The 15,338-nt window shown below is 41.8% G+C and overlaps 1 protein-coding gene across 2 annotated transcripts in view; it reads left to right on the plus strand.

Annotated features, from left to right (window-relative positions):
* Nucleotides 1–492: 492 nt before the first annotated feature.
* LOC113407224 (protein SMG7) overlaps nucleotides 493–15,338 on the plus strand; it is a 100,884-nt gene continuing 86,038 nt past the window's right edge. For both annotated transcript variants that reach the window (XM_026655451.2, XM_026655452.2), the window contains exon 1: nucleotides 493–534. In XM_026655451.2, the coding sequence (XP_026511236.1) occupies nucleotides 506–534 (29 nt within the window). In that variant the 5' untranslated portion in view covers nucleotides 493–505. The remainder of the gene's footprint in view (nucleotides 535–15,338) is intronic.

A 15,338-nucleotide genomic window follows, 5' to 3' on the forward strand; every position in this document is an offset into this window, starting at 1 on the left:
GAGCGGCACGCTCGGCGGTTGTTATGGTGATAGTACAGCAACCTCCCGTTGCTATAGCAGCGGCCCAGCCAACGGGTTGGCGGCGAGCGCGCGGGGAAGGCTTTGGCTGTAGCGCCGGCAGGAAGTGTGGCTGGGGAGGCGGGGCCAGGCCCGGGGCCGGAAGTGTGGGGGAGGCGGACAGCATTGACTGTGAAGCCCGGAGGCTGCTGCTGCCTGCCCCGGCGCGCGGAGGCGGCGGCGGCGGCTCCTTCACGAGCCTGGTCGCCTGAGGCAGGCAGCCGAGAGCTGCGCGGGGCCGGAGCGGGTCTCGCGAGAACAGCCCCTACTCTACGCCCACTCCCGGGCCGGAGACTCAGCGCGGGGACACCCGGCGGGCAGGAGGAGCCTGGGCCCAGCACAGGAAGATGGCGGCGGCCGGAGGCGGCGGCGGCTCCTGGGCGGCGGAGCGGCCCCGGCTGTGAGACCCGGAGAGGGGGCGGCGGGGACGGGCAGCGAGCGGCGGAGGATGAGCCTGCTGTGTGCGCAGTATCTCCGGTGAGGGGGAGGGGAAGGGGTGAGGTGAGGGTCAGACCCGGCAGCTCGGCCCGGGCGGGGGTGTAACGGGGGGACGGACCGGGGGCGAAAGGCGAGTTGAAGGGGAGGGGCAGAGCCAGGGTTGGCTGTGTGCGTCTGACAGGGCGAGCGGAGGGAAGGGGGGAAAGGTGTTGGGGGGTGAGAGCATGAGCAAGGGATGCCTAGCAGGAAGGGGGCGGTATGGGCAAGCCAAGCAAAGCAGTGATCTTGGGGAAGGACATTGAGGGGGAAGGAGTGGCATAGTTGGGGAGTACATCGGGTAAAGGGGAGTTTATTGGGAGGAGGTAAGTGCAAAGGAAAGGAGGCTGAGCAGAAAACGAGGGAAGAGTGGAATAGATGGAGGAAGCAGGGCTAATCTCAGAAGACTCTGAGATGTGGGGGAGTAAAGGATATACTGGTGCAGGAGGGAGGAGGAAAGACATATGTCTGGGAAAGGTGATAGAAGATAGTCATGGGGAGAAAAAGGGATGTGTTGAGGGGATGTGGACTAGATGGTTGGGCCAAGAGGCTATTGCTGGGTGAGCAAATTGGTGAAGTGGGGAAGATTGCATGGCAGAGTGACATTAGCTGTAGAGGGAAAGAGAGTTAAGTTATTCAGATGAGAAATCCAAAGTCCTTCATTGTGGTTGTTAAATATCACATAGGACTTTATGCAAGCCCAAATATGCTAATGGTGGTATCGAGGCCAAATTCTAATTTGGGCTATTACATTCTTCCTGCCTACGTTCTTCTGCAGTTTCAAATCAATACAGGGCTAAGCCCTAGTTATACTGTGCAGTGTTAAGTGGGTGCTACATGTAAAGTAAAATCTGTATATATAGTCTGTAAAGTGCTTGGGATTTCTATGCTGTGAAAGGCGATATAGCAGCGGTTCTCAAATTGTGATCATTGGACCAGTAGTCTGCAGAGCTTTTTATGGTGGCTTGTAAAGTTAAAATGTTTTTGGAACCAAGCAGTTTGGGGGGTTAGGAGAAGAGATAGTCAATGGGTTTTTCACAGAATGAAAGTATTGTGGAATCCCAAAAGTACAGAAATGCACAATACAGTATTTTGGAGTGGAAAATACTGGTACATGAGCATTAAATAAACTGAATTCTTTGCATTTAAAAGTCCAGTCGTCTTGTAATTTAGAAGACCAGTGTCAGCAAAAAAGCCTAGATAATATACTAAAAGGAGACATGTATCCCTTTTTGAAGAGTCAGGGACTGAAGCAAGAGCCTCTGAAAGAGGTGATGAGATGCAGTTAATATTCTTTACAGTTCTAAAAGGCCTTCTATCCAGGGATCTTAAAACACTTCAGCTACCTCCTCCATAATGGCAGTCCCCAAATCCCTTTTCTCTATCTAGTCTTGCATTCCTGGCTGCCTCTCATTCCTCTGGGTTGTCTCCATGCTATCTCAGACTTGTTCTTTTCAAAACAAAACTTTTCTTTCCTCCGTCTCCCTTCTGTTCATGGACAACATCACCATCCTTCATGTCTCCCAGGCCTGTAATCTGTGCTGCATTTGATTCTTTTCTCCTGCACCCACTGCTGACACATTTTCCTTGTTAATATCTCCCAAATGAATCTTTATTATTGATTCTAGTGGTTAAATCCCTATCAATATACTAGTCATTTGTTTTCTTTTATAACTGAAATCTAGTCCTGACTGGTCTCCCTGCCTCTGAACTCTTTTGCTACCCTCCAGGTCTGTTAAAATTGGTGGTACTAAAGTTATCTTCCTTTCTCTCTGCTCTGACCCCTTCCCCCACTGGGAAAAAACCAAACTTCCTGGAATCTTTCCATTGGCGTTCTGCATCTTACCACATCAAGTTCAAGATCCTCATAATCTGCAAGACCTTCCATAATTACCTACATCTATTTCCTTTGCTCCTCTCAAATCTTTTGTCTTACTGCTCTCTTTCTCTTTTTGTCATTTTGATTCATCTTTGTACAGTGCCTATGTACTTTGTACAGTGGGACTGAGGCATCTAGGTACTAATGCAATACAAACGATAAATAAAATACTTCTGGAAGTATTCTTGTCTTTGACTGGCAAAAACTTACCCCCTCCTTTAAAACCACTTCTTTAAATAGCTTCTTGTCATCAGTAGTCCTCACATTCTCTGTCTCCAGAACTCTTCTTTGTCTTTTTTGACCTATATAGATTGTAAGCTTTTTGGGACCCACGGTGTGGACTATCCATGGATGTAAAGTGCTACATGTAGTCTATGGAGCTATTTACATTTTTATAACTTACATATGGAAGAAATTGGGGCACAGAGAGGTCATTTGGGATAACTGTTGCCCAAGGTCATACAGTACTAGAGCTGAAACTAGAACTCAGGTGTCTTAATGCCCATTCTGCTAGTTCTGTGCCTTAGGAAGAAGGCCATCCTTTCTCTTACTGTAGCATAAGAACTCACAATTGGAATTCACTGATGAAGGAATAATTGGATTTAAGGATGTTGGGCATAAGGATAGCTGAACAGGATGGCGATTTGTAAAGGGGGGGGGGGAAGAGTGCTTCTTTGTTGTATAAATAAGGCCTTGGAGGACTTTTGTGAAAAGTTTTTTTTGCCTGGTTTTTAGGTTAGATATTCATGTATTATCTATCTTGGAAGACTAATGATTGGCGAGATAGTGACATGACTTTGCAGGAATCAAGGGAGACTGAAAGATGAACTAATAAGGGAAGGGATTTTTAGCCAGAATGGTTTAAACCTCTTTCCCTGCCTCCCCTCCCCCCTTAACACATTTAACTTCAGTGAGTGTAGAGCATTTTGGATGAAAACTTTTCTGTTAAAGAATCAGTGTCATTTCAATCAAAATGTAAGATCTGACAAAATAAATATCTGAGACACCTATAGAAGTTTCTAGCAGAACCAGGGAAGATCAAACTGGACAAGCTTGATATTTCTACAAGTGAACCAAGCAGTGGGGGGAGGGGGAAATCCCCTTCAGTCACCTTCATGTGTCATAAAGATGGAAAAAGGGCAAAACCCCAATTTTTAAAATATCCTTTGCAGGTCACCTGTTAAGCTGCATCAACAGATAATTACCTTTTATGTAGCTGATTCTCGTGAGTTTCAGTTTCTGTTATCACTGGATTCAGTCTTGCTGTATATGCTGTTTCTGTCCCATTTTAGTTTGTCGTCTGGGAGGAATAAGATAGAAACATTAAAACATCAAGGATTTGCATAAAGTCTGGTGAGAGGGACAGGAAAGTAAGGTTTCGATCTATTAATTACATTCAGGCCTATGAGACCTCTTTCAAAAATCATATTAATGGATTTCCAAGACTCCCAGTTTGCATGATATCCCCGCTCAGATGAAAATGGTGTGTCTAAGGTATGTCTTATGAACCAAAACAATTTTGATTAGGCTCTCTCTCATTCTCTGTTTACTTGGAAATTCTCAGGTACTCTTACCACAAAGCTAGTTATTAATCTTACAGGAGCAGACTTGTTTATGTTTTAATATCTCTTGTGTCCTGCTAGCTCTTGCTAGAGCTGGGAGAGACACCTGAAAGGAAAACACCACTAGCAATGGAATTCCCGGAGAACAGTTTCCAGAGTACACTGTGTCTTCCTCCTACCTGAAAACTCTCTGGTGTATTCCTTTTAAAAAGATGATGGTACTGGGGTGGGAGTAGGGGAAGAGGAAGGACAGGTAGTTTAAGTTTGGACAGCCGTTACAAGGAACTTACATTAATCTACTTAATGGAGACATTCTTCTCTGTAATGTGAAAATGTTAATGTTGCTGTTCTCTGATGTTAGTCCTTTTAAAAAAAAAAATTATAATAATAATCCCAAACCCAGCCTGCCAAAATTTAGTGGGGCTCCAGCTCTGTCTCACTGACCCAGTATCAAGCCTGTCCAGATTACAAACTGACAGGGTAACAAGCCTGGTGGATGGGGGTAGGGGAGCGATAGATATAGTATCTTGACTTAATGTAAAGCTTTTGATACTGTCTCGCACGACCTGCTCATAAACAAACCAGGGAAATACAACCTAGATGGAGCTAGTATAAGGTGGGTGCATAACTGGTTGGAAAAACGTTCCCAGAGAGTAGTTATCAGTGGTTCACAGTCAAGCTGTAAAGGAATATCGAGTGGGTTCCTGCAGGAATCAGTTTTGGGTCCAGTTCTGTTCTATATCTTCATCTGTGATTTAGATAATGGCATAGAGAATACACTTAAAAGTTTGCGGCTGATACAAAGCTGGGAGGGGTTGCAAGTGCTTTGGAGTATAGGATTATAATTCAAAATGATCTGTATAAACTGGAGAAATCATCTGCAGAAAATAGGATGAAATTCAATAAGGACAAATGCAAAGTACTCCACTTAGGAAGGAACAATTAGTTGCATACATACAAAATGAGAAATGACTGCCTAGGAAGGAGTACTGCAGAAAGGGATCTGGGGGTCATAGTGGACCACAAGCTAAATCTGAATCAACAGTGTAACGCTGTCGCAAGAAAAGCAAACGTCGTCCTGGGATGTATTAGCAGGAGTGTTGTAAGCAAGACATGAGAAATAATTCTTCCGCTCGATTCCATGCTGATTAGGCCTCACCTGGAGTATTGTGTCCAGTTCTGGGCTCCACATTTCAGGAAAGACGTGGAAAATTAGAGAAAGTCCAGAGGAGAGCAACAAAAATGATCATAGGTCTAGAAAACATGACCTATGAGGGAAGATAGGAAAAAATTGGGTTTGTTTAGTCTGGAGAAGAGAAGACCGAGAGGACATAACATTTTTCAAGTATATTAAATTTTGTCACAAGGAGAAGGGAGATAAATTATTCTCGTTAACCTCTGAGGATAGGACAAGAAGCAGTGGGCAGTTTAGGTTTAACATTAGGAAAAACTTCCTAACTATCAGGGTAGTTAAGCACTGGAATAAATTGCCTAAGGAGGTTGTGGAATCTCCATCATTGGGGATTTTAAGACAAACACCTGTCAGGGATGGTCTAGATATAATACTTAGTCCTGCCATGAGTACAGGGGACTGGACTAGATGACCTTTCAAGGTCCAGTCCTATGATTCTATAGGCCTTGATCCCTAAAGACTTAAGCATGTGCTTAACTTTACACGCTGTGAGTAGTCCCGTTGACTTCATTGTGATTACTTGGCCCATGTAAAGCTGAGTACATGTGTCTTTATGAGAACAGGGTATATTTTTTTTTTTTCCCTCAACAGCTAGGCCTGTGAATCTACCCACCCGACCACAGCCTTCAGTGTGGTTCTTGAGGTGTCATGGAGGGTAAACTTTATTACTTGCTGGTGATATGCGAGAAGGAAAGAGCCTGACTTATCTTTCAGGACTCAAGGTGAGTTTGCAAGGCTGTTGTTAAATAATAATTTAAAAAAAAATACATAAAACTAAGCCCACAAATATTAATAAATGGAGCAAACTTGTTATGGGATCGGTGAGAGAATAAAGCTGGAATGTCAGGTCACTTTAAATCATATATAGTGGAACAGTACTTTAAGATGTCTATTAATATAAAATAGAACTAACTTTTACTTCCTGTAAACAACTTATTTTTCTTTTACAAAAGACAATAATTGAACTGTTAGCTCATTCCTCAAGTTTTCTTTGAGGAAATATATTTTTCATAGCTGACTCGACTTGCATTAGTTTAATTGTTAAACTCTTAGCAATTTGAGGCTAGAACTAACACATGTATTTCACAAAGGTGCAAACTCTACGTTTTAGCTAAATGTAGCTTTACTCTGGTAGAACTTAGCTGTTCTACATAAACATAGAAAGAAAGATGATTTAATTATAACTCTTGCATACCATTGAGTAATTCTGGTACTGACAAGTCAACAATAATGAGTTCATATGATTGGTGTAATCTCATGATGAAACCATAGCCTCTTCATGAAAAGTTTGACTACTAATTTTTTTTATAATTCACATGGTGTCTCTGTCTTCATGGACTCACCAATAGCTCCATTACTTCCCTGCATCTGCTGTGTTAATTTCCTCTTGATTGCTCCCTGTCTATCATTCAGTGATATGGCACTAATATCTCATCTTCGCTGTAGCGCAGAGTAATTATTCTGGTTGCAATCCATGTCTTGTCAGACTTTATTTCCTATCTCTACTAGATCAGACTACAAGAGTTATTTCTTTGAGCCAGCATCTCTCCACCTGTTCCTGGTCCTGCAACCAGCTTGGTGTCCCCACAGCTAATATCTCAGTCTGAGGAGGTCAGTAATAGAAGGGAATGAGTTTTATGTCACAAATGAGTTAGGAGTGCCTCATCTCTCCTAGTCTTTCCTGCTGAGCATATAGGTTGCCTAGCTTCCTGATGGCATGAAGGCCTTCTGGGAACTCTTGGGACATAGTACGAAGTCCTTAGACCTAGGATTTATTTTGGTCCAGAAGAAAGCCTGTAGGTTCTGATATTCTGTGGGCAAGCAGTGTTGCCACCCCTATGAACAATAGTACCTACAGCCTGCGAGGGCCCTTTTGCTAACTCTAGGTTTAGTTCCTTTTGTAATTAGACAGTCAGTATCGAGTCCCTGAGGAGGCCTTTGAATATTTTTACTCTTGCCTAATATTAGATGTGATCTCAATGGTCAATAAGAGATCTTGCCAGACTGGAGTTTCTAGATTCACATCTAAGAATAAATGCCAAGTGCCTCAACCTTTTTGGGGCATAAGTCTTATGCTCAGGCTATGTGGTAGATGAGGATTGGTAGTTATCAAGTAGTCCAAATCCTGATGGAGAACCTCGCACAGATAAATTATAACAACTGCTAAGGAGAGGGGCTTGATTTAGCCAGCTGTGTCAGAAAGTTATCCTATTGGAATGCAGCATTTACCGTCAGAGTGCTTCAGTGGCTCTCCATCTGCTGGAAAAATTTTAGACAATGTTTTGGCAGATCCCTTGAGAGTTGACAGTCAGCAGTATGACTAGTCCTACATTTTCTGCAAATGGGGTAAGATCCAGCTACATGTCTTTGTCAGCAATGACTGCCAAATATCTCCTGATATACTTCAGGGGCAGGTAGAATCCAGCATCATCAACAGATATTCCCCTCTGGACTTGAGGCAAGGGTTTCCTTCAACAGTGATCCAGAAGATCATCAGAAATCGGATAAGGATGTCACCAAGATGCTCCTGTTAGCCTTGACTTGGGCATGACAATTTTGATATTCTGACCTTCTGAAACTATAGTTAAATCCACAAGTCCAGGTTCTCAGTCTACTAGATATGTTGTGTCAGGGTTGGGATGAGATTGTCCAATGGGATCTCAAGTTGACCGCTTGATTGCTGGGAGCAGTAGATCAAGTGCTCTGCTGAGGTCCAAAAGTAGGAAACCATTAACAAGACATACCTACTCAATGAACTGGAAGACTCTCCTTCTGGACAGCTCAAAAAGTAGACCAGAGTGGCTCTCCATTTTTTCCGTGTATTCCCTCTAATGTGTGAATCAGATCTTGTGAACAAAATCTTGTTTTCACAAAGTTCCTGAGTTCCTTTCTTTGAACCTTGGTTAGACTATATACTGTGTCCTATCTCTGAAGACAGCATTCCTCATATCTGTAACGTCAGCCTGGAGAATTAGTGAGATACAAGTCTGATGGCTGGATCCTCCTTTTACTGTGTTTATTAAAAGTAGGTCATGCATCTTCACCCCAAATTACTGTCTAAACTTCCATCTCAATCAGGCCACTAGTCTTCACATTTCCTCCCCTTCCCCAAGCCCAAAGATGTCTGGCTCGGCACTTAAGACTCTTTGGAAGTCTAAAGTTATCTATATAGGAACAAATCTATCCTGCAAGTTCTCCAGACTTCTTGTGGCTTATGTAGATAAGACCAGGGGTAGGTCTATCTCAGTTTAATGGCTGTTCAAACAGTGTATATGTCGTTACATGATTATATTAAGTTTCTAGTGATCTGGAAGTTAATGGAGTAAGTTTCTGCAGAATACCTTGGCACTGTATCCGTCACTGAGAAGGTTGCTACTTGGAACTCTCTTACACTGCACTACACTCTCAGTTTGGGCTTTAGTTCTGATGCCCAGTTTGGAGGAATAATCTTGTCATTAAAACTATTCAGGAGCAATTTCTGGAAAGTCACTACTGCTTGTCTTTTTTCCCCAGCAGTCAAGTAGCTCAGAGGTAGTTAATGCAAAGGTCTCCAAATACGTTTAATTTCCTAGCCAAGCCTGGGTAAGCTATGCAGCAACTCCTAGAACCCCAAAAATTTAGCAGTAGCTTCTGCGAAGGCCATTTTGAGTTTTATATGGAGAATAAGTTTACAATCTATAGGCCGCAATCAGTTCAAATAGGGTTATATTTTGCCAGAAAGGCAAGTGTTAGATCTAACTAGCCAACCTATCCATAATAAGCTTTGTACTGAGTCCATAATTAGCAGCTATTTTGATTTACAAGTCAATCCTTATCTTACTGTTCTAAACATATATAAAAACTGCATACTGACCTGGTGTGTGTGTGTGTGTGAGAGAGAGAGAGAGATTGATCTGTAGCTATAGCTGAGTTGCTTTTTGTTTATTTTCCCCCAAGTATAAAATGTATAGCATGGAAGAGTGTGCTAAGGAATGAGTAGCTAAAGCATAACCACACAACATAAGGACATGCAGTAGTTTGCCACTTCAATTACACATACCCTAAACATTTCAGTTTTAGAGATTTTTGTAGTCGTCTACAATTTGTATGCCAAAAGTGGCCTTAATCTTGGATTGAACCATATTTGCATTCACTTGTGAAAGACATTATACAGGCAACTGCAAAGTTAAAAGTGTCTCAAGCGCATACAGAAAACTAAATTTATTACTGTGCTTGCTGATGACAGGTCTGTACTTGAGCAAAGGTTGGTATACATCAAATTTACTCAAGATTTATTTAACTCTGGTGTAGTAGATTTACAATCTGGGACAGTTTATGGCATCAGGAATAAAAAGCTTAAGAAATTGAGGTTTCAGGCAACAGGAATCGCAAGAGATGGTTCATCTGAATTTAGCTGGTGCAGCAGTGTATTCAGTCCAAGTTTTGGCACAACTCTTCAGGCTCAAAAATCTGAATCTATTGTGAAAGAAGTTTTTAAGTCCTAAAAGATGGTGACTTGAAGCACTTGCTGATGCCTTTTTTGAGGTAACTGCTAGCTATTTTGGCAGCATCCACCATGCATGCAGGATTGCTAGTCAGGGCACTAAAGAAAAAGACCAAATGTGGGGATGGCCTGTTTGGAACATACTGAGTTAGACTGAAATAACCAGAATTAGTGGTATTCTTTGAGATCAAAACAGGTAAATTTGTGTACGCTTTGAAATTTCATGATGGATTTAATCACTACTGTTAACTGAAGTCTTTCTTTTATGGAGAGGGTTCTTTTATTAGAGACCTGAAAAGGCTAGAAAGAACTATGATGGAGCTTCTAGCAATGAGACATTTTGAGGCCTGTATGGAAATTTATCTGTAGGGATGACAAACTGGAAGGGAGTTGATGTTTTTGTCTTCAAAGGCAAAATTACAGAAAATCAAATTTATATATAATTGAAAATTCAGTTGAATATATGGATACCTGATTCATCAGATTACAGCAGTCATGATTCATATGGTTCCCATGTTTTATTTTCACACAATGGCCTAAAGATTCATATGTCCCTTCATGCTTCAACCACCCTTCCAGAGGACATGCGTCCATTCCGATGATGGGTTCTGTTAGATACAGTGGAGTCGCATCTTATGCAGGGGTTAGGTTCTAAAGTCTGCGCGTAAGGCGAAAATCGCGTATAGTCAAAATTACCCTTGAAAATCCCTTAAATCGCCCATAAAGTACAGTATACTGTACATGGTTTTGTGTATACAACCCTGTACAGTAATATGTATGTGTACAGTATATAATAAAGAGTACATATGCAAAATATAATTTTACAGTACTGTATTTTTAATTACAGGGGGTAATTACAGGGGGTCGTCAGGGCTTGATGTCGATCCAGGAGACGGAGGTGATGGAGAGCTTGGGTGACGGATAGCGAGTCGTAGACAAAGTGGTTGGCTCTAGTTCAGCTCGAGAAGTTGATTGCGTAGGCTCATCTGGTTGTTTTTCCTTGAAAAACGTGATCGGCAACTGTCGCTGTTGTCTCTTGAGCTGCTCAAACATTTCTTGATACGGTCTCAATTTGTCTGTAATACTACATGTGATTTTGAGGCTTCATTCCATTGAGGGATTGTATTCAGAAATTAAATCATTCAATTGTTTCGCTGCTTGGAACACTTCAGCAAATTTATGAAGATTCCAACTTGCTGGCTCTTCTTGTTCGTCGTCGTCATCTTCATTTTCTGTAGACGATTGTATCAGTTCCTCTAACTCATCGTTAGTCAATGTTTCTCTATGGCTCTCAATTAATTCTTCAATTTCTTCCTCAAGGATGTCGACGAAGCCATCACCACCCACTTGCCTGGCCACCTGAACAATGCGTTTCATTTCTTTGTCAATGGTCGGGAAACCCTTAAAATCATTCACACATTCTTTCCATAGGTTTCGCCAACATGCATTGACTGTTTCAGGCTTGATTGCATCCGTTGCCTGTTTAATATAAGTGATGCAATCCGCAATGTTGAAGGACTTCCAACACTCCATCACATTAAGATTGGGATCAGCATCCATAGAGCTACGTATCCGTGAGAACGTAAGCCTCATGTACATGGCCTTGAAACAGCGAATCACACTTTGGTTGAGAGGTTGGAGGATGGAGGTGGTATGGGGGGGGGGGAGAGAGACTACTTCAACGTTATGTGCAAACCGGAGTGTCTCAGGGTGGCCAGGAGCATTGTCTACGATCAGCAACACTTTAAAGTCAAGTCCTTTTCTTCGAGGTACCTCTTGACCTCCAGAATGAAACACTTGTGGAACCAATCCAGAAATAATGCTGCCGTCACCCAAGCCTTTTTATTTGATTGCCAGAACACAGACAGGAGATTTTTGTTCTTGCCTTTTAGGGCATGGGGATTTGCAGCCCTGTAGAGCAAGCCCGGATTTATTAAATGCCCAGCCGCATTGCCACAAAACAATACAGTCTTTAGCTGCTTTGAAGCCAGGGGCTTGTCTTTCTGATTTTGAAATGTAAGTGTGGTTGGGCATTTTTTTCCAGAAGAGCCCAGTCTCATCAGCATTAAAAACTTGTTCTGGAAGATAGCCCTTTTCTTCTATGATTTTCTTTAATTGTTCGGGGTAGGCTTTTGCTGCCTCTTCATTGGCAGATGCCTCCTCATTAGCAGATACAACTTCACCAGTAGTTTGCACTACTGTTGTTGTTGAGGTTGAAGTGGTTCCTAAAACTGTTAAGCCAACCTTGGCTGGCTTTGAATTCCTTCTCATCAGAAGGCTGTCCCTTTTCGGCAGGAGGTTTGAACAGCGCGTAGAGGCTAAGAGCCTTTTCTCACAACGTGTTGCCATCGATAGGCACACGTTTACGGTTCATGTCTTCCAGCCATAAGTTTAATGCCTTTTCAGTCTTCACTAAAGTCTTATCACGCACCTGGCTCGTCACCTTAGCAGTTATTGGAGCACTTGATGCCATGGCTTGACAAAGTTCTCTCTCTCATATCTTGATGGCATGGATGCTAGATTTGTTGCGGCCATATTTACGTGCCTCGTTGGTGTACCATCTCTCAATAAGTCCAACACAGCCAGTTTTTCCTCCAGCCTTGGAACAGATCGCTGTTTCTTCGGTTGAGCACCAGATGAAGTAGTTGGCTTGCGTTTAGGGGCCATGTTGTACGAAATATATGTATCTTTAAACACTAGAATCACACTCAGCGCGGCGAGATGCTCACACTATGAGAGGCACCTGGGAACTGAGACCGACTGAGGGAACAGCAGATTCACGTCTCCCATCTCACGCTCACTCTGGGGCATATGCTCATTGGGTAGAATCGCCCGCACTATTTATAGTCTTGTTTTTCTTTTTTTGCTGAGCGCGTATAGTTGAATTCACGTAAGTTAAATGCGCGTATGATGCGACTCACCTGTAATGATCCAAAGCAGTGCGGACCAATGCATATTTATTTTCATAATCTGAGTCAGATGCCACCAGCAGAAGGTTGATTTTCTTTTTTTGGTAGTTCAGTTCTGTAGTTTCCGCATCAGAGTGTTGCTCTTTTAAGACTTCTGAAAGCACACCTCTTCCCTCTCAGATTTTGGAAGGCACTTCAGATTCTTAAATCTTGGGTTGAGTGCTGTAGCTACCTTTAGAAATCTCACATAGGTACCTTCTTTGCGGTTTGTCAAATCTGCAGTGAAAGTGTTTTTAAAACGAACATGTGCTGGGTGATCACCCGAGATTGCTATAACATGAAATATATGGCAGAATGCGAGTAAAACAGAGCAGGAGACATACAGTTCTCCCCCAAGAAGTTCAATCACAAATTTAATTAACACACTTTTTTTAACAAGTGTCATCGGCATGGAATGTCCTCTGGAATGGTGGCTGAAGCATGAAGGGGCATATGAATGTTTAGTATATCTGTCACGTAAATACCTTGCAATTAGTGCTGGGTACAAAAGTGCCATGCAAACGCCTGTTCTCACTTTCAGGTGACATTGTAAATAAGAAGCGGGCAGCATTGCGTCCCGTAAATGTAAACAAACTTGTTTGTCTGAACAAGAAGTAAGACCGAGTGGACTTGTAGGCTCTAAAGTTTTTACATTGTTTTGCTTTTTGAGTGCAGTTATGTAACAAAACAAAAAAAATCTACATTTAAGTTGCCCATTCACTTTAGAGATTGCGTTTCATTACTGAGTATTTTTCAATTCACCTCATATCTTTGTTTATCTTTTTTACAGTGCAAATATTTGTAGTAAAAAATAGAAAGTGAGCACTGTACACTTTGTATTCTGTGTTGTAATTGAAATCGATATATTTGAAAATGTAGAAAGACATCCAAAAATGTTTAATAAATTTCAATTGGTATTCTATTGTTTAACTGTGCGATTAATTTTTTAATTGCAATTAACTCAAAAAATTGCATGATTTAATGGCGATTAATCTAAAGCCCTTATTTATTTATTGATAGAGATATATATACACACACACACACATTCTCTCTCTCATACACTTTCTTCTTTTTTAAAGGAGTAAGGTTAATTTATAGAAGTTGATGGCATTTGCTGGGGAGAGTTTTTGAAGTGCTGGCTAACGAAACTGTGTATTTTAGACGCTGCCTCTGTTTGAATGAGTCTATCAACTTGTGGAAATATAGCCTATTCTACTAGAACAGTTGCTTTCAATGGACACACAATACTTTGTTGGAAGACACTTGAAATGTAGCCAGTTAGTCTGTTTATCAGAAGTTATAAACCAGATTCATAATCTTCAGAAGACCTCTGGCAGCCATCCATAAGAAGTAAAATGTAGTTACGAGGCTGGAGGAAAATTTAGTTCGTTACCATTTGATGCTAGTGACAGCTACTCTTTGCTGTTTAGGTCCTGCAGAATGATAAGGCTGCATATTTTGTGTTATATACACGGAGAGCATAGTATTAAATCGAATATTCTATTATCCATTATGTTGAATATTTTAGAATGCTTACCTTTGATGGTCTCAAACTTAGCACTATTTTTAAAGGGGTTATTTTAACTGCCGCTAGATTATTAACCCCCAGAAAGCAATCTAGCCACTTCAAGTCTGACCTAAATAACTTCATATCTGAAGCTGATTTGATGATCTAAATAACATCAGTCTGAATTCAGTGACTTTTAAGGTCCTTGCTCAGGTCTGACTTCTGACATGGGATCACTTAAATACTGGTTATAGATAGGAGTGGGGGGGAGGGATAGCTCAGTGGTTTGAGCATTGGACTGCTAAACCCAGGGTTGTGAGTTCAATCCTTGAGGGGGGGCCATTTAGGGATTTAGTTGGGGATGGGACTAGATGACCTCCTGAGGTCCCTTCCAACCCTGATATTCTATGATAGGATATAAGTGTTACAAAACACATAGCTGAAACATCAGTTTTAATTGCTGAACCTCTTGCTTATCATACACAGCAACATTATTCACTGACAAAGGTAGCAGTAAAAATATTGTTAATTCAGTAACTTCTCTAATGTAATGGGTGCAGCGTTGTTGTTGAAAAAGTTTTAGATCTAATATTGCTGTAATGACTTGTGAATATCTGTTACAACCCAGAATTGAAACTGGTGTGTTTCTCTGAGTGTTGACATGGGAGATGAGAAAGTAGTGGTGTCAGTGTTCTTTCCATTCTCTGTCATAGGCCATAGCGTTGCTTCTCTTTAGGACACTAAAATCTAGTGTCTTCCTTGCTTGGTTTCAAAGGAGCCATGCAAAGTTGTCATAGAATGTATAGGAGGTAAGATGCAAACATCTACTATCCTTATCATGGTGATGGGGTGTGGTGAAACTGATTTGTAACTTGTCAAAAACAGTTTTTCATTGGGAGCAAGTAGAATTTTACAGTCTTGTTCCAAGACTGATAGATTGGAAAAGACTTCTGAGTAATTGGTCTTCTGTGTTATGACTTGTTTTTTTTTCTTTAGGTTACTAGAACGGTTCAAGGAGATGAGTAAATGGATTTTCCCAGGGTTGAATTTAATGTCATTTACCTGTTCCCAGGTGACTGGCTGCCAGCCAGTGCATGCAGATTGACTATCTGTGCACTAATGCATGTGTTATCACAAGGGATGCTGAGGATATCCCATAAGGATATCCGGGCCGCCCAGAGGATTCAGGGGGCCTGGGGCAAAGCAATTTCGGGGGCCCCTTCCATAAAAAAAGTT

Source organism: Terrapene carolina, unplaced genomic scaffold (assembly GCF_002925995.2).
Source record: "Terrapene carolina triunguis isolate 2854851 unplaced genomic scaffold, T_m_triunguis-2.0 Scaffold210, whole genome shotgun sequence".
NCBI classification, from domain to species: Eukaryota; Metazoa; Chordata; order Testudines; family Emydidae; genus Terrapene; species Terrapene triunguis.